Below are 24,140 nucleotides of genomic sequence, written 5' to 3' on the forward strand. Positions count from 1 at the left end.
TTTGCCTTAGTTACAAAGTAATCCTTATTTACCGTTAGATGAAAATCTGATTTAGATTCAAGCTAATATTTCTCAACTGTTAGATCGAAAACTTAGATTGTCACACACACTTGGGTAGACGTTTACTGGGTTTGTGAAAACCATGCCCAAACGTGTACGTGTATGTTGGTTCAACATAGTAACCCAAAAGGTTAACCATATGAGCATTTCATATTAACCTTGTTCTTCTTCACCATAACTAGCTCAATTGACTCAAACGAACTAGTTAAAGAGTTGTTCAATTGCTATGAGATCTTATGTAACTACACAAGACATAATTAAAACAAAGATGATTCGATTCGATTCGATTAAATCGGCTCATGAACTTTATAGCCACGATTTGCATAAATCATTCCTTAGTAATTTAAGTTTCATGTTCAGAGCACATCTTTAGATCATAACCTCTTAAGTTCACAAACAAGTTCGCGGATTTAAGACAACCGGTGGAGTTTTCCAAACTCAGCAGAAAATCTCGGCAAAGAGACTTTCGCCAGTTCGCGGACTAGGTTCGCGGACTGAGTTCACGGACTTACACGCAAACGAGTTTTTGGAAAATCCTAGCAGAATTTCTCGGTACAAGAACTTCCGTCAGTTCGCGGACTGGGTTCGCGGAATGGGCAAATCCAATTCCTCCGGTTTCTCTCAATCAACAAAGCTCGAAAACTTCGGATTAAGGAATACATGGTTATGTAATATAAACTCTCATTCCAATCATTGATACATTCTCAGAGGACGTTATATAGCCATTATTCACAGACCGTTTCGCGTCAGAGCAATTCTCAGAGTAATTGAAACTTTTCATGACTTTCTTCACTAGGTGAAGATAAACTTGATCAAAGCGAAACGCTTTGCCAACACATGATTTCGAGATATAGATAGGCGAGATATACTCGGATCGAAATATCAAATGTGTATGATCCAGTCTATATAGCATACGACTTTTGTCTCATAAGAAGTAAGAGATATAATAGATAGACTTTTGAGTGATAGATAAGTTCAAGTCTCCATATACCTTTTTGTTGATGAAGTTTCACGGTTCCTTGAGTAGATCTTCGTCGTTGTATGATGAATCACCATGAAGTCCTTGAGCTCAACTACACTTTTCTATCCTAGTCCGAGACTTAGTTATGTAGGCCAGAAATCAAGACTCATAGTTTTGATCACTAACATTGAAAAACATGCTTGATACGCATGCGAGGTCGATCGAGCTATGCTCTAACACTAGAAGGTTACAAAAATAGAGAAAATTACTCGTTCTGTGTATTACTAGTTTTAGCTTAGTCTTAAACCTATGAATAGGTACCTTGAGTGCTTGTAGAGGACACTACAGAAAACAAGAAGAATATTAACATGGAAAACCTAGAAAAAGAAGCATTACCTAAGGCAGAAAACAAACCTAAAAGGTAAACATCGTAAGTTCTTGTATTAAGCAATAAAATCAAAACATTCTATTGCAATCTCTTTATGTTTTTATTCTATTTTGTTTTGCTATTTTCTATCTATCATATTAGGGTCTAGAAACTGATCAGTGGTATCTAGAGCTAGAAGGTAGTTAAGCAATGTTTTCAGCCGTGAATGGAAGGGTTTCGATCCAAGGTTAACACTATATTACCATTATATCCTGATATTGACAAAAGAATAAGAGTTTCAGTTTCTTCATCCTCAAATCCATAAGACAAGACCATGGAAAAGTTAGAGGAAGATATGTAAATCGTAAAGAGCGATTTGGCAGAGATGAAATCAATGAAAGATGATCTAGCTGCTTTAACAGAGATGTTCACAGATTATTAACCTACACAATCCAAGTCAACAGATGGTTCTCATTCAGGACATAAACAATCAAGTCTCGCCGACAATACACCATTCAAAGTGGAGGCAAGAATTGAAATTCCTGCATGCAATGGAGATTTAAACCCTGAAAAGTTAGATGGCTGGATCAAATCCTTAGAAGTTTATTTCAACACTAAGGGACTCAGTGAGGAGCAAAGGATAAGTTTCGCTAGACTTAGACTCGAGGGTCATGCACTTATTTGGTGGGAAGCATACACGTCAGGTTTGGAAACTCTAGTAACAACATGGCAGTAGTTTACAACGTCTATCCAAAATCAGTTTTATCCTATTGGTTATAGGGAGCGGTTACGCGAACGATGATAATTTTTGCGTCAAGTAAAAGGGTAGAACGTGCAAGAATACACTACTAAATTTCGCAAGCAAGCTATAGCATTGAATGTGAACATGAGAGATCCATAAACCATTGAGAAGTATAAAGGAGGATTACCTTTTTCTATAAGGACAGAGCTTGCACTATTTCCGGTAACTGATATTGATGATGCCTGCAAGAAAGCTATGCATATCGAGATGAAAAGCCAACCTTTTGGATCAAATCAACCAAGAACTAGAGAAGGAGAGGTTCAGAAGTTTGTCCAAAAAAAGGGGAGGAAGAACCATGTAGTGGCAAGCAAAAACAACTATTATTGTGAGAACTGTAAGACGGATCGACACTCTAAAGAAGGATGCTGGAAATTGCATCATGATTTGAAACCAACATGGTGGAAAGAGCGCAAACAGGCTACCACAACCATCTGCAAAGAAGAAGAAGAAGATGATGATGATGATGATGATGATGATGAAGTGATCGACAGATCATTGCGAACTGGTGGAGAACTGGCAATGATGACAAGTAAAGGAGTCGCAAGTAGTCCATCTCCAGCACAATTGGAATCTGCCAAAGGAAAACTATTTTGGGTGTATGCTGAAATTGAAAAGACTTCAGTTCTCACCCTCTTTAATAGTGGGTCACAACGGAACTTGATATCGGAACATCTAGTGAATAAATTAAAATTAAAGACCAACCCGCATCCTAAACCTTATCCATTGGGGTGGTTAAAGAAGGATTTAGAACTACAGGTGAACACCAAATGTACCTTTGAATTCATCATTGATAGGAAATTCGTAGATCAGGTAACATGTGACGTCGTCCACTTAGATGCTTCTCATGTTATTTTTGGAAGTCCTTACCTATGGGATAGGGATGCGATGTTCTTTAGACGAGAAAATGTGTGGAGGCTGGTTAAGGGTGGAAAAGGGTTCCGTATTCTAGCCTCTAAAGAGAACAAGAAACTCCAACTTCTAACTGCGCAACAAACAAAATATTTAGTAAATACTTGCCAGAAGTTCACATTAATTATAGTTCGACCAGTTGATGACAAGTCAGTTGGATTTGGGTATGCAGGTGATTGGGAGTGCAGCGAGACAGAAAGGGAAGAATTCCGACAATTATTAGAAGGTTTTGCAGACATCATGCAAGAACCCAAAGACTTACCACTGAAAAGCAAAGTGGACATGAAATTCAACTGCAACCGGATGCTCCTGTACCGAATGTCGGACTTTATCGACAATCTATTATGGATTCAGATGAAGTTAAAAGACATGTACAAGAACTCTTAGATAAAGGGTTGATTAGGCCAAGTTCATCACCAGCGGGGTCTCCGATTATTCTGCTGCCAAAAAAAGATGGAGAATGGCGCATGTGTATTGATTGTCGTGCACTCAATAAAATCATTATAAAGAATAGGTACCCTCTGCCACGTATTGATGACTTGTTCGATCAACTAAAACATGCTAAATACTACAGCAAGATAGACTTGAAATTTGGATATCATCAAGTTCGCATGAGAGAATAAGATGTTTGGAAGACTTCGTTTAAGACTAAACAAGGGCTTTTTGAGTGGTTAGTTATGCCTTTCGATTTAACAAACGCTCCAGCAACTTTCATGCTGCTAATGAATGAAGCTCTAAGACCGGTGTTAGATAATTTTATGATGGTATTCCTAGATGACATATTGATATACAGTCAAACATGGGAAGAACACCTCTCACATCTGAAAACAGTTTTACAACTGCTCCAGTCTTCACAGTTGAAGTTGAATATGAAGAAGTGTGAATTCGCATGAGAGAAGAAGATGTTTGGAAGACTGCGTTTAAGACTAAACAAGGGCTTTTTGAGTGGTTAGTTATGCCTTTCGATTTAACAAACGCTCCAGCAACTTTCATGCTGCTAATGAATGAAGCTCTAAGACCGGTGTTAGATAAGTTTATGATGGTATTCCTAGATGACATATTGATATACAGTCAAACATGGGAAGAACACCTCTCACATCTGAAAACAGTTTTACAACTGCTCCAGTCTTCACAGTTGAAGTTGAATATGAAGAAGTGTGAATTTGCTAAGAAATCAGTACACTATCTCGGGCACATAGTAGGCAATGGCGAGATTCGAATTGACCTAAGTAAGGTGTCTGCGATAAGAGATTGGTTGCCACCAACCACACAAACAGAGTTGCTTAGTTTTATAGGGGCAACGCAATACTTGAGAAAATTTATCAAGAACTACTCAGGTATAACAGCACCGTTACTACGATTAGTGTACAAAGATAAGGCTATCATATGGGGATTGAAAGAGAAAGAAGCATTCAAAGAGTTGAAAGAGAAGGTATGTGAAGCACCAGTTCTCACCCTCCCTGACATGCGCCTACCATTTGAGGTGGAAACCAACGCATCAGGTTATGCAATGGGGGATGTTCTACTACAAGGAGGTAAACCAGTGTTCTATCATTCTGAATTGTTTTCCGGAGCAGTTCTAAACTATCCGACTTATGACAAGGAATTGTATGCAATAGTTCAAGCTATCAAAAAGTCGCGACACTATTTGTGGGGAAAAGAAACAGTTATTCATACTGACCATGAACCTTTGAAGTATCTCCATACACAAAGAAAACTCCAACAAACAAGGCACTTTAAGTGGATGGGTTACCTCCATCCATAATGGTTGTTGTTGTGTTGCAAATGCAACCAACTGGAATAGAGTCATATAAGGAGAATTACATGGAAGAGGTTGAGTTCCAGGAATTCCTTATGACTAAGGGTGGAAGTGGGATAAAATATCACGATTATCATGTGGAGGATGAACTGTTGTACAAGGAAGACAAGATTTGTATTCCAAAACAACGTCCACTCTCATTAATTCGAGAATCTTACACATCACTGGTGGCAGGGAATTTTGGCGTCAAAAAGACATTTGCAAATCTTCAACGCCACGTTCATTGGCCAAGTATGACTGATGATACAGAAAAGTTTGTTAAAGGATGCAAAATATGTTGCGCCAACAAGCCTAGTAACCCGAAACTTGGACTCTACACCCCTTTACCAGTTTCAAGCAGACCATGGGAAAGCATGTCAACGGATTTCATTGGTGGCTTAGCAATTACGAAGAAGGGTAATGATTATATTTTTGTCATAGTAGATCGTTTCAGCAAAATTGCAATCATGATCCCTTGCAAGAAGACAATTACAGCGGAAGGAGCAGCACAAGAATTCTTCCAAAATGTTTTTGTACACTTTGGCTTACCATAAAGTATCATTAGTGATAGAGATACTAGGTTTTTGAGCCGGTTTTGGAAGAGTTTATGGGGATTATTTGATACTACATTGAAAAGATCTACTGCATTTTATCCGCAAACGGATGGGCAAACAGAAGTTGTCAACCGAACTATTTTTCAACTACTGCGAGGGTTCAATCAACAAAGGCCAAGGAGTTGGGATGAGAATCCACCTTATGTTAAATACTGCTACAACAGAGATTTGAATAGATCTACCAGCAAAACACCGTTCGAGATATGATATGGATTCATACCACAATCTCCATTTGATCTAATGTTTACTAGGCCAGAACATGTGGACACCAAGAAGTCAGAAGTAGCTAGCGGAATGAAGTTTATTCAGCGTATTCAGCAGATTCATGAAAAAGTACGTGAAAATCTTGAGAAAACACAAGCACAGTACAAGCAACGACATGATAAACATCGAACTGAACATACTTTTCAGGTTGGTGATCTTGTCTGGTTAGCTATTGGGAAAACTCGTTTACAAGGGCCGCATAGGAAGTTGAAACCTATACGCTATGGTCCTTTTCGAATTTTGGAACAATACGACACTAATGCTTTTAAGCTAGAACTGCCAAGCTATATGCAGATACACTCTACAGCAAATGCCGAGAATCTTAAGCTTTTTGAACCTTCGTTACTTGACGAGCGAAATGAGTCGCCATTGTTACCAGTTGTGCAAGACTTAATTCCCAGTGAAGTAGCAACAGAAGATATGGTTCTTAGCAAGAAGACACGGATGTATAGAGTGGGAGAACAAGAGTTATTCCAAGTCTTCCTTAAGGGGAAAATTTTTAAGCATGCAAAGTGGTACTCAAGAGAGAAGCTGCAAGCTAAATATCCCCACCTCTTGGTTCAATGCTTTTGAGGGACCAAAAGCCTCCTAATGTGGGAGGTCTGATCCGTTTTAGGGTTTAGGGCCCATTAGAATACCCTATTCCTAGGTTAAAATATCCCTGAATTACTCTCCAAGTAATTCTAAAAGTAGAGTTCTATTCCTAGAAGGAACAATAGAGTTATATTCCTATAAGGTTACAAAAATAGAGAAAATTACTCGTTCTGTGTATTACTAGTTTTAGCTTAGTCTTAAACCTATAAATAGGTACCTTGAGTGCTTGTAGAGGACACGACAGAAAACAAGAAGAATAGTAACAACGAACAAACCTCGAAGAAGAAGCATTACCTAGGGCAAAAAACAAACCTAAAAGGTAAACATTGTAAGTTCTTCTGTTAAGCAATAAAATCAAAACATTCTATTACAATCTCTTTGTGTTTTTATTCTATTTTGTTTAGCTATTCTCTATCTATCATATTAGGGTATAGAAACTGATCACAAGAGGTTCATTTGTTCTTTGTCTTTAGTAAGAGAGATTTTTGGATTCTTCAAAAGTAGAGTCAGCCATCATGGGTTGGAGCAGAGCTTTGTTACTTGGTTTCTCACCGGCGGCTCTCTGTCCTTTTTTTTCGATTTGACGTACATAGGAAGAAAACTTGCAATAAATACCATAATACTAAATCTGTCTACCATGGGTATTTTGAATTTTCTTAAGAGAATTGATCAGTTGTCTTGTCAACAGGGAAATCAAGAAGCAAATGGCAGCATAGAGTTCTTAACACAGAGAATGGAAGAATATCACAATCAAGCATGAGTAACCACCAGCCAGATGGCTTCAATTATCGCGCAAGGATTTTTTACTTTTACCAAAAATTTTACACGTATAGAAGACGAGACTTGAAAGATAAACAGAAAGTCTTGATGAACCGAACAAATGAACAAGGGGAAAACTGTCCCCTCACAGTCTTCTTATAGTGGGGCCCAAAAGTGCCCCCTGCTCAGCTCCTGACATGCGGGACCCGCCTCCATATGAGGGGGCGGTTTTTACCTTGTCTATTTACGCGGTCTATTTAGAACGGCTGAAAGATAAATTAATATCTGTTTTTTACTGATCGGGATGGTCCGATTCTAGCTCAACACGAAGTCAGATATTAGACTGTTTATATTTTAGTTTTGACTAGACCCGATACATTATCTGATCTAGATTTAACCCCTGATTCCGATTCACTTTAGTCAAGTAATAAAATATCATTGTCTCATGGGAATAAGCCATTAAGTTATATAATTTTGAGTCAGTTGATCTAATTCAAAAGAAACAAACACATTGAGTCGGATCCAAACGAATTAACAGGTGATTTAAGTTAGATATAGATGAGTCAGATCAAGAAAATAAAACAAACATGTTATGAGATTAATAACGCTAACACGTCCGCATACCGGAAACCGAAATGCTAACCAAAAATATTTTACTTCACAGAATAAATATATTCATATAACTTGCATATAAATGGATTCATTTTTTCTTAAAAATAATGTAATTCTTTTTTGTTTATTTGGACGTGTGATTTGTGGGTTTTATATTTGTTATAACTTGGAAAAGAGTCGACCATATACATTGAATCTGATATACCATACTACAAGGATTAAATCCAAATTTTGTGTCACAAAGAAAAATATGTGTCAGGGGCCCATTTAACATTTCCGATCACAACTCACAAGTCAAATTTTATACTTCAGCGGTAGATTTTGATCACTGTGTAGATCTAGTGGTAAAGTTTAGTCATGTTGTAAATTTTGAATCACATGAGGCAAATTTAAAGTCTAACAGGAACTTTTTAGCTACATGTAACATTCCGTCATAGATCTTTTGTCACAATGACAAAATTTGGAGTAATAAAATTTGTGGTTTGAGTAATAAATCAGTGGAAAAATTTGGGAGTAGAAGTTTGGGTGCCACATGGCTCATTTGGAGCAAAATTCACAGGGGTGATCACCATGCATTGAACTTTACTGGAAAAATCATTAGAGTGCAATAGATTATACATTTTGTTTGAAACGAATCATGCTGGCGATTTTAGAACGTTCCTCATATATGTAGGTTAGGTTTTTATTAGATGAAATTGTGAGGTCTTTATTAAAAATAAAATGTATTCTCTTTGTACGACTCCTTCTCTCTTCCTCTCACCTGATTTCCTCCCGAACGTCCTGAGTTTTGCTCGTTACCCTTGCCTGGTAGTCCCTCAACGGCTATTTTCCACCGGCACCGGTTTTCTGATCGGCCGACTAAAAAATCTGGACGGATCAAACATCTAATCTCATGAATTTCACCCTCAATGCTTAATCTCCCACACCTTTCTTTCTTTTTGTTATCTCTTATAGAATCCAACCAGAAATCTCTTATCATAAATCATCACAACAAATTTCACAAGACTCAGATCACAGTATTCACCACAGTAGTCTTTACAAGACTCACAATCACAGAGGAACTCAAAATCACATAGGAATCCGCAAAATATCAAGAAATACAATCACTACAATTTTCTGAAACAAGTACTATGGAAAGGAATTACAGGAAAAATACTCAAACATATCAGTCTCATCTAGGGGTGTAAATTTTGCCCGGCAGCCCAATCCCCGCCTTGTCCCATGACAACCCATGGGTGACCGTGGCCCTTTACGGGATGGCCCGACCTAGCCAATTTAAATAAGAGGGCGGGCATAGGCCACAATTCAAATTTTCTTGCCCGGCCCAATACCCTCCCTATTATCCCGTCAATGCTACCCGCCAGTGTTATCCATTTACCTAGCCTAAGTGACTGTTCCAATTTTGTTTTATCCTAGAATATACTTGGTACATATACTTAATACAGTCAACCCTCGTAGTTTTCATATGTATTTCTTAACTTTTATTCCATAGGAGTCTAATTTTGTTAACCATATAGAGAAAATATTGAGCAAAATCTAAGGCACTTTCCTTTTCTGATGATTCAATTCAGGAAAAATTATTGGAAGTTTGGTTTATCTTATTCCCATCTCAATTCTCGTATTTGATTATTAATTTTAAGTAAAACTTGTGTACTATTACTACTTTCTTTTTATTTTTAACAATATATATGTATAATATATACTCCCTCCGTCCCACTCCTAAGTGACCTATTTGAAATTTGCACAATTTTTAAGGCAAGCAAGGAAAATAGTATTTTTAATCATTTTTTACAATTATACCCTTATGAATAATAACTAGTGAAATTTAAAAATGGTTTATCTCTCAAAATACTCCACGTATGTTCGCAAATTTCATACAATTGAAAAGCATTTTAAAACACCTATGTAACGAATATAAACATGCCTATCAAATTATACATATTTCATATATTATTTATAATTAATTAAAAGGATAATTCCGGAATATCTCATTGTTTAGTGATATAGGTCACTTATCATTGGGACAAAATCAAAAATCAAATAGGTCACTTAGGAGTGGGACGGAGGGAGTATTTGTTTGTAATATTCAAGGCCCTCCCGGCCCTACCCGCCCGAGCCCAAATTACAAAGCAGGCTTGGGTAAGCCATGGGTACTTACTGTAGATAAATAACCCTGCCCGCCCGGCCCTTTTAATTTCATGGGTAAGAGATGTTTCGGCCCGTCCCATACCGTCCCATTTAATAAATAGGCCGGGCTGCCCGACCCGACCCAATTTACACCCCTAGTCTCATCATTGTGGTTGTAACTGTCTAAACAACTACACAATTTAACTTCATGAAGATAAGGAAGAACGTAAAATATCTACTCAAGAACTTTACAGGCTACTTATTCAACTATGTTCTCCTAAAATCAACCATCTCTACTCAGCTACACATTGACAATTTCAAAATCTACTCTCTGGATGGCCTAACTTTCTTCATAAAACTCTGGTGTTCTAAGGTGAGCTATGCAAAGGTATTGTTTCTGCATCTACTGATTCTCAAATTCAGATTAATTTCCTGGAAAGTCTTTGGATATCATGAATTAGTAAACCCTTCTATTCCTAAATTTTGGACTAGTATCCTCTGTCTTGATCATTTCAACATACACTTGCATACTAAGTTTTCTTTACTTCGCAAAATCTCTAATCATTCTAGTTTAAACATTCAAATTCATAGCAAAATACAACTTAAGAACATCAACATCCCTTGTCTTAAACATAATACAGATAACTGTCTTCTTAAATTAGTTTAAACCAAAGATAACATGTTCTTCAAACTGGTGTCACAAGCGATCACTTTCAAAAACCAAAAAAGCATTCATTGCATGTTGAAGGAACTAGAACTAGACATTACCTGGCTAGACAGAATTATCTCTGTTTTGACCAACACCTCGCAGCCCTTGCCGAGTTCGTACTTCTTGCACTCTATCTGGTCGTACAGGTGGATAGCTTCGCACTCCTCTTCGCCTTGCAGGTATTGGCATATTAGACACTCCTTCTGGTGCGACTCTAGGTGCTGGTACTACAGGCGCCTCGGCTGGTCCTGGTACTGGTGGTGGATTAACATCCCCATAACCAGCATTAGCAACTGCTGCGACTTCAGCTGTGATTCGACCTACTACAAGACACAACATACTGAGATGAGGAAACACTATGGCTTGAGGAGGAAGTGGAATCCTTGCATTCATTCGAATCCCTGCTCTAACAGGAGCAGGCATCACATTAGCAAAGAATCCCTGACGCACTCCACCAACAACCACCTACAAGCACAACTCCCCCATTCACCACATATTTCCCAATTTGGGGATGAGATGCATAAATGACCCAGCCATCATTAACACTCTACCCATGATTTGGCTCTTGATTGGCAGCATTAGGTGTTGGAGGGGGTTTCTCATTGGGAGCCTCATCATCCACAACCTCTTCCTCGACTGAACACCATTACCACTACCACTCCCACTTCCAATCTCATTTACACTATTCTGAAATACTATCCTGTTAGTTTCCTGCACACCAGCGTGAATACCCTCTTGTGGAACAGTCTGTCTACCATCCTCAATATTTGCACGGCTCTTCAGACATCATCAACAAACAAATTATAACATGCAGATTTTCAACAAATTGATTGGCACAATGAGATTAAAATGCAAATCAATTGGTACAATGAGATTAAAGCTAAAATCGAGTACATTCATGTGATTAAATTCACTGAATTCCATTTGCTCTATTACCCCTCCATGGCCTGGTAGAATTTGATCATAAATCTTCTCTATCTTCACCCTCCGATTGTAACGCAGATTCTCCCAATGCAAATTAAAGATGTGGGTATAGTTGATAGCCTCTCGACCATTGGGGAAAGCAACCCATATGGAAAACTGGAAATCGAATAGTTGGGATTGTACCAACTCAAAGTACGCTCTTGCAAAATCTCTGAAGTCTCCTCCACAATTTCTCCCTCACTGTAAAACACTCGAGGCATTTTCACTACTATTTTCTTTGGAAAGATCTTTCTCTCTGGTTTCTTTGTTCTTTAAAGAGGAAAGGAAAAAAAAATGAAGAGTTGCCTCATAGAATTGTTTTTTATATTTCTGGGAAGAGCAATAGTCTTGAAGTTATTACCATCAAAAGTAACTGCCTCACGTTACTCTCTCAACGCTTCACATATGAGATGCGTTAATCAAAGGCAAACTCGAATGGTCATGTCTATAGACCTTCATTATGTTTATAAACCATGCTTAATGAACTTCTCTGTGCAGTTAGATCCACTTGGCACGACTAACCACCACCAAACATGCAATACCTACTATGCTAGTAATAAGCATGCCAATGATACGGTTCTATCTATAATACATTACTCAAATGAGTTGAATATCCTTGATCATAAGCATTATATTAAGCGCATGCAACTAAAACTACATTGGGATCACCCGATTCTCTCTATTGGGCGATCTCCCTCGGATCGGGTTATTAACCCGAACCCGATATACCACCAATCATACAACATGGCCATGTAAAAGTTCAAAGTTCACGCTACCAACAGAGCAGGTAATCAGGTAAACTCTAGCTACAAACTTTGGTTTAAGCCAACTGCTTTGTCTATCAACTGCAGGTCTCCTTCCAAGGTACCGTTAACCACCAAAAGACAAGATTGTTGCACCAATTTCAGTCTCTTTGGTCCCTATCGGCCCTGTCACCCCACGCATCACCATACTTGGCATAATCTATGGTCAACATCTAAAATGAAAGTACACCACTTTGTTTATGACATCCAAATTCGAACCCGTGATTATAATTCAAAATAAAGCCTGCATACTTTCCCTCTCTCTTGAACCACACCCCTTTACCCATTTCTTTCTCAGTGAACATCACACACCTCTGCACCACACTCTCAACCTGTTTCTTTACCCTCTCATGGCTTCTTCTAACACCAATTCTACCAATATTTATAACCTTGTAAACCAAATGAATTCAACTCTCTCTATCCTTGCTGATTTATTTCCAAAGGTCTTTCTCAACCCTGAAAATGTTAAATCTAAACAACCCCTAGACTGGGAATGGTGCTTTATTGGAAAATTATGCAGTAATATTTGTTTTCAAACTATCAGAGTTAGCAACTTCATCAATGCCAACTGGGAACTTCAGAACTAAGTTGAAGTAGATGTTTGGAATAGAAGAAGAAACTATTATATTCTGAGGCTCACCCATGAGGATGATTATTCCACCTTGAGAAAATGGGGTACTATATGGGTATTTGACAAGCTTATGGACTTTGTGGGAATTCCTGTTGGTGGCCCTGAACTGATTGATGAAGAACTCTTCTCCAAAGTCATGATCTAGCTCCTCATCAAAAAAATCCCTACACACATCATCCCTGGCATAAGAAACATACTCAAGCCAATTGGAGTTTATCAAGATGCTAAGAAAACATATGGTATAGATACATATGAGAAGAACTTGGAGGTTAATCTCACTACAAATGTCACCAAGCCCCTCAAGTTTGGCAAGCTGATGGTCTTAGTGAGAATTCCTGTTGGTGGCCCTGAACTGATTGATGAAGAACTCTTCTCCAAAGTCATGATCTAGATCCTCATCAAAAGAATCCCTACACACATCATCCCTGATATAAGAAACATAGTCAAGCCAATTGGAGTTTATCAAGATGCTAAGAAAACATATGGTATAGATAGATGTGAGAAGAACTTGGAGGTTAATCTCACTATAAATGTCACCAAGCCCCTCAAATTTTGCATTGAAGCTTTTGAAACACATACTCTCTCACATTGGCTGGAAGTTGCTTATGCTCTAAATGGCATCAAATTATGCAATGTTTGTAGAGTCCTTGATCACCCTAACACCTTATGTGAAACTCCCCCAATTAAACCTCATTTTCACCACCCACATCTACCAACACCCCAACCAGCAACTCCAGCAAGAACTCAACAACAAAAAATTATCCAAGCTGGAAAAGATGTAATCTATAGACCTTACTCTGATGTTGATATGCTGCAGCTGAATTTGAAGCTAAAATGAAATATGCCAAGAGATTGAAGCTAGGAAAGTCCATTGCAAACATTGCTTCATCATCTGACATCCCAATCACATTTGGAGCCCAAACCTCTCCTTATGATGTGACTCATACCCCTCATCCCGATGTCTTTGCTTGTCAAATCAAAATCACGAGACTTGATATGGACAATAAGATTGTTGGTTCCTACAGGAAAAGACTTCCAAAAGTGAAGTTGCTGCAAGAGCTCAACATTCCAACAAGACTGAAAATCCAAACCTTAATGTTTTGGCTGTTGAAAACATCTTTCCTTCTTCTCCTTCCCCAAAAATCTTTCCTTTCAATACCCTTCCCACTCTTGCCCAAATCAAAGCCAGAATGGATGAAGAGATTGCTACAAAGAAGAAAAAGGACTGGAAAGAAAAGAAAAAAGCTCATAGCTTTGAGGAACTAAATGATAATTCCTTTAATATTAGCAAGCATGGCCCAAAAAGAAAGAAACCCTAAGAGGATAACAAGTTCCCAAACATCACTGATCTAATGGAAGCTGACAACATCGAAAGATTCAAAGACTTGGATGACGTAACAAAGGAACTGCTTAGTAATACTTCTCCAGTAAAGGCTAATGGTACCCTGGAAAGTTCCTCTTCATAAAACATGGTACACTATCTTACTTCTCTCTACTCTATTTCTATAAAATATATTACAATACTTTTTATAATCCAGACATCTAGCAACATACACTATGACCACATTACTAGAAGACTAGCTTTCAAATATCCTCTTGTGTCATATTTTTGGCAATTCATTACAGCTTTGGCACGGAACTGTCAAGGATTAGGAACTAGAGATGCTAAGAAATACCTTAATGATATGCTCAACAAACTGAACCCTGATATCATTTTCCTCTCTGATACTAAACAAAAATCTGATAAACTCAAGAAAATCATGCATGATATCAGTGTAAACGACTTCTGGTATGTTAATCCAGGAGGGGCAAGTGGTACTGCTAGTGTCCTAGCTTTGATTTGGAAAAACAATATTTCTATGGACATCATAGACTTTTCCTTGAACCATATCAATGTTATAGTCAAACCTGCCAATAACCCCCTTGGATTTTCATAGGTTACTATGGTAGTCCCTATGATGCTTCCAGTAAAATAAAATCCTGGAAAATGATAGATAAAACTGCAGCCACTAACCAATTTCCTTGATTAATTCTTGGTGACTTCAATCTTATCCCTTCATGATACTGAAAAGTACAATACCCACCCCATTTATTCCACTGAGGCTTTTTTGTTCAATTACAAAATCCTTGATCTAGATTTGATTGACCTTGGCTCCACTGGATGCCCTTTCACTTGGTCCAACTAAAGAAGGGGGCATGCTCTCACTGAACAAAGGTTAGATAGGGGACTAGCAACTGAAGATTGGATAGTCTTCTATCCAAACACTACTGTCACTAATATGCTAGCTATTAGGTAGGACCATCATCCTATCTTACTAAACTCTAACCCTCACTAGAAAAATGGAAAAATTCCCTTTAACTTCTTTGGTCCTTGGATGGATCATGAGGATTGTAGAAAAGTCATAGCCGAGTATTGGAGCAAATCCTTAACTGCATCCAGCTCTTTCACTATTGCCAGAAAATTCAAGAACATAAAGCTTCAAATCAGAGTTTGGAACAAGGAGGTTTGTGGCAACATTAAATCAAATATAGAAGAATGGAAGCAACATCTACACTAGTTACACAACAACTACTTTAGAATGGATAGAGGTCAATCCATAGCTGAAGCAAGGAAAAATCTTAAAAACTGGCATGACGTTGAAGAAAAATTCTGGAAAACCAAGAGTAGATATCAACTTATAAAGATAGGAGATCAGAATACAAGCTACTTCCACAGAGCAACTAAGAGTAGAATAAGAAGAAACAAGATAAATACAATCCAAGATGAAAAATGAGAGTTGATAACAGATTATCAAGAAGTGAATAAATGCTTCACAAATCATTTTTCAAAAATGTCCTCTGCCAAAGTCACCAATATAACACAAGAAATCCTCAGCCTCATACCTACAAGCATAACACCAGAAGACAACATAATGCTAAATAGGATACCTGATCACAATGAGATTAAGTCAATCCTATTTAGCATGGCAAGTGACAAAGCTCCAGAGCTTGATGGGTTCCCTCCAAATTTCTTCAAAGCCAATTGGGAGCTGCTGGGAAATGACATTGTCAAGATGGTGCATCATTTTTTCACCTCTAGCCACATGCTAAAAGAAATGAATGCTACTTTTATCTCCCTCATCCCAAAATAGACAATCCTTCCTCTCCAAGCCACTTCAGACCCATCAGCCTCTGCAACACTACCTATGAAATCATCTCCAAACTCATAGATCAGATAATGAAACCTCATCTAAACAAGATCATATCTCCATACCAATATGCTTTCATCCCAGACAAATATCTGACAACATATCCATTGCTCATGAAATTATCCACACCATGAGATCCAAAAGAGGTAAAAAAAAAGTAGAAAATGAAAGCATGGGTATCAAAATTGATATGGCTAAAGCCTTTGACGAAGTTGATTGGACATTTATTATAACCATTATGAAAAAGATTGGTTTCAATGACCACTGGTGCAACAAAATCTTTCAATGCATCTCCACTTCTACCTATGCTATCCTTATCAATGGATCTCCAGATAATTTTTTCAAACCTTCCAGGGGGCTAAGGCAAGGTGATCCTTTCTCTCCCTATCTATTCCTTTTCTGCATGAAAACTCTTTCCAGAACTCTCATTCATGTAGAAGGATTGGGTCTCATAAATGGGATTAAAATTTTCAAGTCTGCTCCTTCCATCAGTCACCTTCTCTTTGCAGATGAATGCATGATTTTCTGCAAATCCAATATGATTGAAGCTCATAACATTATGGATATTCTAAATATTTTTGGAGGTAATTCTGGTCAGCTCATAAATTTCAACAAGTCTGGAGTCTTCTTCAGCAATAACACTAATACAAGTCTTATTCCCACCATAAGTAACACTACGGGTGTTCAAGTCCTTCAACTAGATGATCAATGCCTAGGTTCTCCTCTATTCACTCACAGAAGCAAAATCAAATCTTTCAAACCTGGTGTTGATAAGTTGAAGATAAGATTATCCAGCTGGAAAAATGTCCCTCTAAACCCTGCTGGGAGAGAAGTGCTCATTAAATATGTCACCTCCTCTGCATGTATTTACCAAATGAACTGCTTCAAGATACCAAAAAAAATCTGCAAAGACATCAACAATCTCCATAGGGACTTCTTCTGGGGAAAAAACATTGAAAATCCAACTGGTTACTATCCAAAAGCTTGGACTGCAGTCTGTAAACCAAAAGATTTGGGAGGTATAGGGTTTATGAACATGAAACTCTTCAACAACTCTATGATCACAAAAATTGGCTGGAGATTAGAACAAGACAAAAGGATTCTTTCTGGTACAAGCTTATGGATGCTAAGTATCTAATTGGCAGAAATGTTCTCAACATGGAATTCAATCCAAATGATGGTGATTCCTGGATTTGGGAAGGAATACTAGAAGGTATCAGTAACATTCAAGCTCACTGTGGATGAAAATTGGTAATGGAATAAGAATCAAGATTTGGGATGATCTGTGGACCCCAAATACCACCACTAGATTCATCAAACCCCCTAACTGTCCCCATCAGCTTGAAACAGTTGACAAACTCCTTATCCCTGATGGAAGCTGGGATGGGAATCTTGTTCAAAATATGTTCAGTAACCATATAACACAGATCATATTAACTCTGAACCCTCATCCAGAAAAGGAAGACAAGATTCAATGGAATCTTGATGATACAGGAAATTTTTATGTTAGAGCCCTTTACAAGGCTAAGATAGACAATCTTTACAAAAATGATACTACAACAGGAAATTGGGAGGCAATATGGAATATGGATATTGCCCCAGTTATCAAAATCTTTATCAGGAAATGTGCTCATGGAATCCTCCCCACCAATGCTAAAACTGCTAGCATTTTGCATTACATTGACCCTATTTGTGCCGTTTGCAAAACAGGGGAGGAAATAATGACACATATGTTCCTCAACTGTCCAGCTGCCTCATTTGTTTGGAAAAAAAATCATTGGCTCAAACCATATTGAGTTTGATAATACTACAGTTTTCATAGAATGGTTGAACTCTTGGTTTCAATCTGGCATGGCAAGTAAAAATAGTAATGTCTATGCTACTACATGCTAGTTCATCTGGAAAGCTAGGTGTGATCTGATCTTCAGACACATTCAACCAGATGCAAAACAGACCTCTATTAGCATAAAACAACATTTATGTAATAAAACAAAATTCATCATATGCCAGAGCATATTATGAATACTTTCTCTATATCTTCTGAGGTTTCTGATTCATCTATGGATAACAACATTACTCCCTACAATATGAATCAGTCCTCTACAACGGATCATGGAATAATCATCAAAATTTGCACCCTGCAGGACCCTGAAAATTGGATATATTATTCTGCACTAACTATTATGGATTTTGCAGGAAACAACATTGGTACCAGAGGACATCCAGGACACTCTGGAGCTAGGGGGGGGGGGGGGGGGGGGGGGGGGGGGGCAACAGGAGGGGCAGACTTAGCTTTTGAATGGGCTAACGGAATGCAAGACACTAACATAGAAATACAAGCTGAAGCCATGTAAGTTCTAATTCGTTTCAAGTTGCTATACCACAATGCTGTTAAAGGAAGACTTCACTTAAGCTATCATCAAAGAACCAAAAATGAAGAGAAAGACAATGAAACTATCATCAATTCTGTAACCTTTATTTTACGAAGTCTCAAAGTAATCCATAGACTATAAAATATGGATACTTTTAATGTTGCGTTATCTTGTAAGAATAATATTGGCAGGAGGACTATCCCAACAACTGCCAATCTTTTGTATCAGCCTCAGCAGGTGCTCTCTTTTGGTTTAAGTTTTTCTATAAAAAAAATAAAGGTTTTTATTAGATCAAACAAGAGGTGAAAAAGGACACATATGTCAAGATCATAAAATCGATATGCTATACACAACATTTCCTTGAATCATGGACACATGCCATGCCTTACTTTTACCTACAGCCCGGTCCTGTCCAGATTTTTATTGGAACTGCAAACGAATATGCCTTTCACTATGGCTCCAGTAGTCCAATGACATCTTAAAAGAGCAAATATCCTGTGAGTCACAAGTCCACGACGCTTTATATCTCTTACATCACACCCGTCAAAACCAACTTTTATTTACTCAACGGCTATTATGAATCCACAGCATTAACCTAAACTTCTATAAATTCATTTTCAATAAACCAATGCCAAAACTCGACATCGTTATTCACAAAGTAGTTCAGTTTCATTTCATAACCAGTCAGAATCAGAATCAGAAAGTGAGAAAATCAGTGAGATCATCAGAGTAATGGCAACTACGATCAAAGCAATCAAAGCTAGACAGATTTTTGACAGTCGTGGAAACCCTACTGTTGAAGTAATTTTTTTTTTTTTCATTTTTTTGATTCATATTTTTTCTTACTTTTTTTGTTTTTACTGATTTGATGATCTATTTATTAATTAGATAGTGTAACAGTAAATTAGTATTTGTAGAATTCTTAAAATTATGAGAAAATTTTATTAGGTTGATGTTCATTTAACCGACGGAACCCTAGCTAGGGCTGCTGTTCCAAGTGGTGCTTCTACAGGTGAAATTATAACTAAACTCTATCTCTTTTGAGATTATGAAAAACGTGCTTTGATTTTATCAGATATATGGAGGACGATAAATTACTTTTTACTGATTTGTGTATCTGGTAATTTGTTTAAATCATTAAGGGGTGTACGAAGCGTTGGAATTAAGAGATGGAGGATCTGATTACCTAGGGAAAGGTGTTTCTAAGGTTAGAGTTAATAATATGTTTCAACTTGATTATATCTGAGCAATGATACATTTGTATAAGCCTGTTGCATTATAATGAATGCTTGTTGCAGGGAATTTGTAATTTCCTATATACTTGTATTAGAAGTAGAGATTATTGTCAGTTGGGTTGGAATTTTAGGTTTTTGGTGGATTGACTGTGTTATGTTTCTTGTTAGGCTGTTGAAAATGTGAATGGAATCATTGGACCCGCCTTGATTGGAAAGGTACTACTTGAATTCGCCTTTTTCTTAAGTGTGCGTGTGGTTTTGGACGTCATATGAGAATGTGTTTGTTGATGCTGTGGATATCTGGTTGTTTTTTTCTTTATAGGATCCAACGAAGCAGGTTGAACTTGACAACCTCATGGTACAACAACTTGATGGAACACAAAATGAATGGGGTTGGTGCAAACAAAAGGTATTATGGGTTCTTATCATTTTACTTATTGGGACAATGGTCATGATACGATGAAATATTTATTAGTTTGCATTCTAATTGATTTTTTATTGTTTTGTTTGTTTCATACAATGTCAGCTCGGTGCAAATGCTATATTGGCTGTATCACTTGCTATTTGCAAGGCTGGAGCTAGTGTTAATAAGATCCCTCTTTACAAGGTATATTATTTCTGGTTATCTAGCTCTACCTTTTGCACAAAGACATTTTCATGACATGCAGTTCTGTTGCTCAATTTTACTTGTTCTTTTTTATGTAGCACATTGCAAATCTTGCTGGTAACAAAAACTTAGTGTTACCTGTGCCTGCTTTCAACGTCATCAATGGTGGCTCACATGCAGGCAATAAACTGGCAATGCAGGTAATCCTTCTGGTTCTTATCTTATACTTATAAAAATTGTATTAATAGTTTTTTTGTGTATTGAAATTTCTTTTGACTTGTAACTTATTTGTTTGTTTCATCATATAGGAATTTATGATCCTTCCAGTCGGTGCTTCCTCTTTCAAGGAAGCCATGAAGATGGGTGTAGAAGTATACCATCACTTGAAGGTAATACATCTATCTACTTTTTGTTTCTTATGCTTTCCGGAATTACTATTCAACAGAAGTATCGGGTTTTCTGCCAAGCTATGCTGTTTATAGTATGAATAAAAGCCTGGCACTGATACGTTATTTTGTTATATTTTCAGTCTGTTATTAAGAAGAAATACGGCCAAGATGCGACTAATGTTGGTGATGAAGGTGGCTTTGCTCCTAATATTCAGGTTTTCATTTTTTTTCTTTCTGAAAGTTATAATTAGTATAACATTTAATAAACTTGATAAATTGAGTGTTCTCTTATACGGAAAATTGACCAAACTATCGATTTTGTTGATGTTTAGATGATGTTTCGATAGGCTCAACATGGTTATATCGTTACTAGTATGAGTAGGCTAATGGTTACCGATTTATTGGGTAGGCATCTTGAAGTATGTAATATAACTAAAGTTAGAGTGCAAATCAGGCTCAAAGTGATAAAACAACAGCTTTTACAATGGGTAGTACAGTTTCAAATATATAGTTGAACTCTATATTTGCCCGGTGTTCACCAGGTGTAACAGAAACCAGCTGACACTCTTTAGACATATATTTTAGCTGGGTGTATTTATGTCTAATTTTATTCTTTCTTTTCGTGTGTCAAATGTACAGGAAAACAAAGAGGGACTTGAACTTTTGAAGACAGCGATTGCCAAAGCGGGATATACTGGCAAAGTACATCTTCTATCTGATTTCCTGAAAACCTACCTACTTTCATGCTGTATTGTTCTTGATCATTGTTGCTTGTCAAGCGTATTCTTTGTGGTTAACTGCTCTGTCTTTGTGTAGGTTGTAATTGGGATGGATGTTGCTGCTTCAGAGTTTTATGCTGAGAAGGACAAGACCTATGATTTAAATTTCAAGGAGGAGGTAAGAAATTAGCCCTCTTCAGCTTTCATTATCTATAATGTCTTATTTATTCTTCGCATAGCTATTTGAAACAAAAGCAGATATGATATACTTTTGAGAAGTATTTGTGGAAGTTTTTACGTTGAAGTATCGGCTTAAAAGAACAAAATAGTTGATTTGAGAAACAAATAAAAGTAACATGTAAACACGAAACTTGAGGTGAACTTGCATCCTGTAGGGTCACTCTTTGCTTAGAAAAGAAGTAACTCTTGCTTCAGGTAGTCGTTTTTGTAACTGGGTTCATCTTTTTCAGCTCATGTTATCAAAAAACAAAAGGGTAAGAGTACTTTTAAGTACACATCCTGTTACGTTACTTTCTAATGGTATTTTAGTGAATAAACTAAAAGAATAATTTGCAAAATAAAATGTCTTGCAAGAAGCGGATAGCATCTTTTTTGTGAAGCAAGATGTTGTTGCTTGTCCTTAGAGAGTTTCATTTTGCCTCTAGTTTCATTTTGCATATTCTTTTAGCTCACGTCACTAACTTAAGAATCTGTAGTTTGCCGTACAAACTCCTCCTAAATTTCGACTTCCCAAAAGTAAAGGAGGTTCCTACAAGAAGTGAAGTTTTTGCTTATTTTGCTGAACACTCTCTTAGTCTGATGTGAGAATGCTAAAAAAAAAACTTCGGTTACGAACCTGTTCTGTATTGAAAAATTATTTTTGTGCCCCGTATAACCAAGACCTATATTGGCCTGTTTGTGCCCCTTATCCTTCTTAGAGTTGAAGTGAAATTGACACTCTTTTCTGCAGAACAATGATGGGTCACAGAAAATATCTGGAGACAGCTTGAAAAATGTCTACAAGTCTTTCGTGGCTGATTACCCAATTGTATCCATTGAAGACCCATTTGATCAGGATGACTGGGAACACTATGCTAAGATGACCAGTGAGGTCGGACAACAAGTGCAGATCGTCGGGGATGATCTCCTTGTCACCAATCCTACCGTAAGTATATTTTACCGAATAACTAAAACTTCAAGTTATTGTTTGAATATCAGGTTTTTGATTTAATTATTATTTTTGTGGTTCACAGCGTGTTGCAAAAGCAATCAAAGAGAAGTCCTGCAATGCCCTTCTATTGAAGGTTCGTGTTCTATATGAGGATCATATGTTCTAATCATGAATTTCTTAGTTCAGCATCTTAAAACATTCATGAGGATATCTGAATATGCCTTCTATTTTTCTGCCAGGTCAACCAAATTGGTTCTGTGACTGAGAGCATTGAAGCTGTGAGAATGTCTAAGCATGCTGGATGGGGTGTTATGGCTAGCCACCGAAGGTAGTACTCAATACTTTATTGGTTATTTAAAATATTCATTTTATGAGATGCTGACCTAACTTCTCCTATATGGGATGCAGTGGTGAAACGGAGGATACGTTTATTGCTGATCTTTCTGTTGGTTTGGCCACGGTGAGCTTGCTTGTTTATTTATTAGTTATATTTGTTATCCTGTGTTTTCTGCTTATATGTTCTTATGGTGTGCCGAACTGAACAATGATTCGCTGAAGCTCACATATTACTCACAAATATTTGTTTCTGGTGAAACAGGGACAAATCAAGACTGGAGCTCCTTGCAGATCTGAACGCCTTGCTAAATACAATCAGGTAACTGTTACATATTTTTTTTACTGTAAGAATATAAGGATTGGAATTCCTGTCCATATAGTATATTCCCTATAGATAATAAGGTGTCATAACATAGGTACGGAGTGTTGCCTGGGTTTTGTATGCTATTATAAATCTTATTATAAAAAAATAAGATAAAACGAAGATCTAGGTTGTATTTAAAGGGAAATGGATAATTTAAAATGCTGAATTTTTATCCTTGGCATAACAATCTGGATCCAAATTGTGAACTTAAGTGTTTCTGGTCTCAAGTACTAGGAAAATGAATGCTGGCCTGCAGCAATGCAAACACCAATTTTTAGTCTTTTAGAGAAAAAAAAGGGTTGTTTTTTAAGCTCCCTCTTCTGATACAAAACAAATAATGGAAGTGAATGATCAATATTTTTATTATTGCACTTTGCTCCATACACAAGCTTTCAGACATGGACAGGCACTGACAATTGGTGCTTTTGTTTTGCTTTCATAATTCTGCAGCTTCTTAGGATCGAAGAAGAGCTCGGATCTGCTGCAGTTTATGCAGGACCTAAGTTCCGAACCCCGGTGGAACCTTATTAAAAATCTGATCATTATCAGGCAAGCAACAATGCTGGTAGTAAAAGGCTGGTTTTAGTTTTTGTTTCCCTCTTAAAGGCGGAGTTTTTTTTTTTTTTTTTTTGAAGGGGTTAACATTTTTATTAGAAAATAAAAAAAGAAACAACACATGGATTCCCCAATTTTTAATAAGATTTCTAAATGTTTTAAGATGGAACAAGTTATGAGCTGACCCCCATTGGAAGATGAATCTCTTCACCTCTGTAATCGTTTCCTGCC

General features: G+C 37.3%; 2 protein-coding genes across 2 annotated transcripts; both read left to right on the forward strand.

Annotated features, from left to right (window-relative positions):
• The first annotated feature begins 5,751 nt into the window (after positions 1-5,751).
• LOC113272318 lies at positions 5,752-6,348 on the forward strand. The gene has a single exon (XM_026522170.1). It carries the CDS (start codon positions 5,752-5,754, stop codon positions 6,346-6,348), a length of 597 nt encoding a protein of 198 aa, XP_026377955.1.
• A 12,813-nt stretch (positions 6,349-19,161) lies between these two features.
• On the forward strand, positions 19,162-24,140 carry LOC113275119 (enolase-like). Its single transcript, XM_026524564.1, has 17 exons — positions 19,162-19,334; positions 19,482-19,545; positions 19,676-19,740; positions 19,937-19,984; positions 20,091-20,177; positions 20,295-20,375; positions 20,474-20,575; positions 20,684-20,764; positions 20,905-20,979; positions 21,404-21,466; positions 21,581-21,661; positions 22,454-22,648; positions 22,737-22,787; positions 22,894-22,982; positions 23,063-23,114; positions 23,253-23,309; positions 23,805-24,140. The coding sequence occupies exons 1-17, from the start codon at positions 19,266-19,268 to the stop codon at positions 23,883-23,885; spliced, it is 1,341 nt and encodes a 446-aa protein (XP_026380349.1). The 5' UTR covers positions 19,162-19,265; the 3' UTR covers positions 23,886-24,140.

Source organism: Papaver somniferum, chromosome 4 (genome assembly GCF_003573695.1).
Source record: "Papaver somniferum cultivar HN1 chromosome 4, ASM357369v1, whole genome shotgun sequence".
Classification (NCBI taxonomy): domain Eukaryota; kingdom Viridiplantae; phylum Streptophyta; class Magnoliopsida; order Ranunculales; family Papaveraceae; genus Papaver; species Papaver somniferum.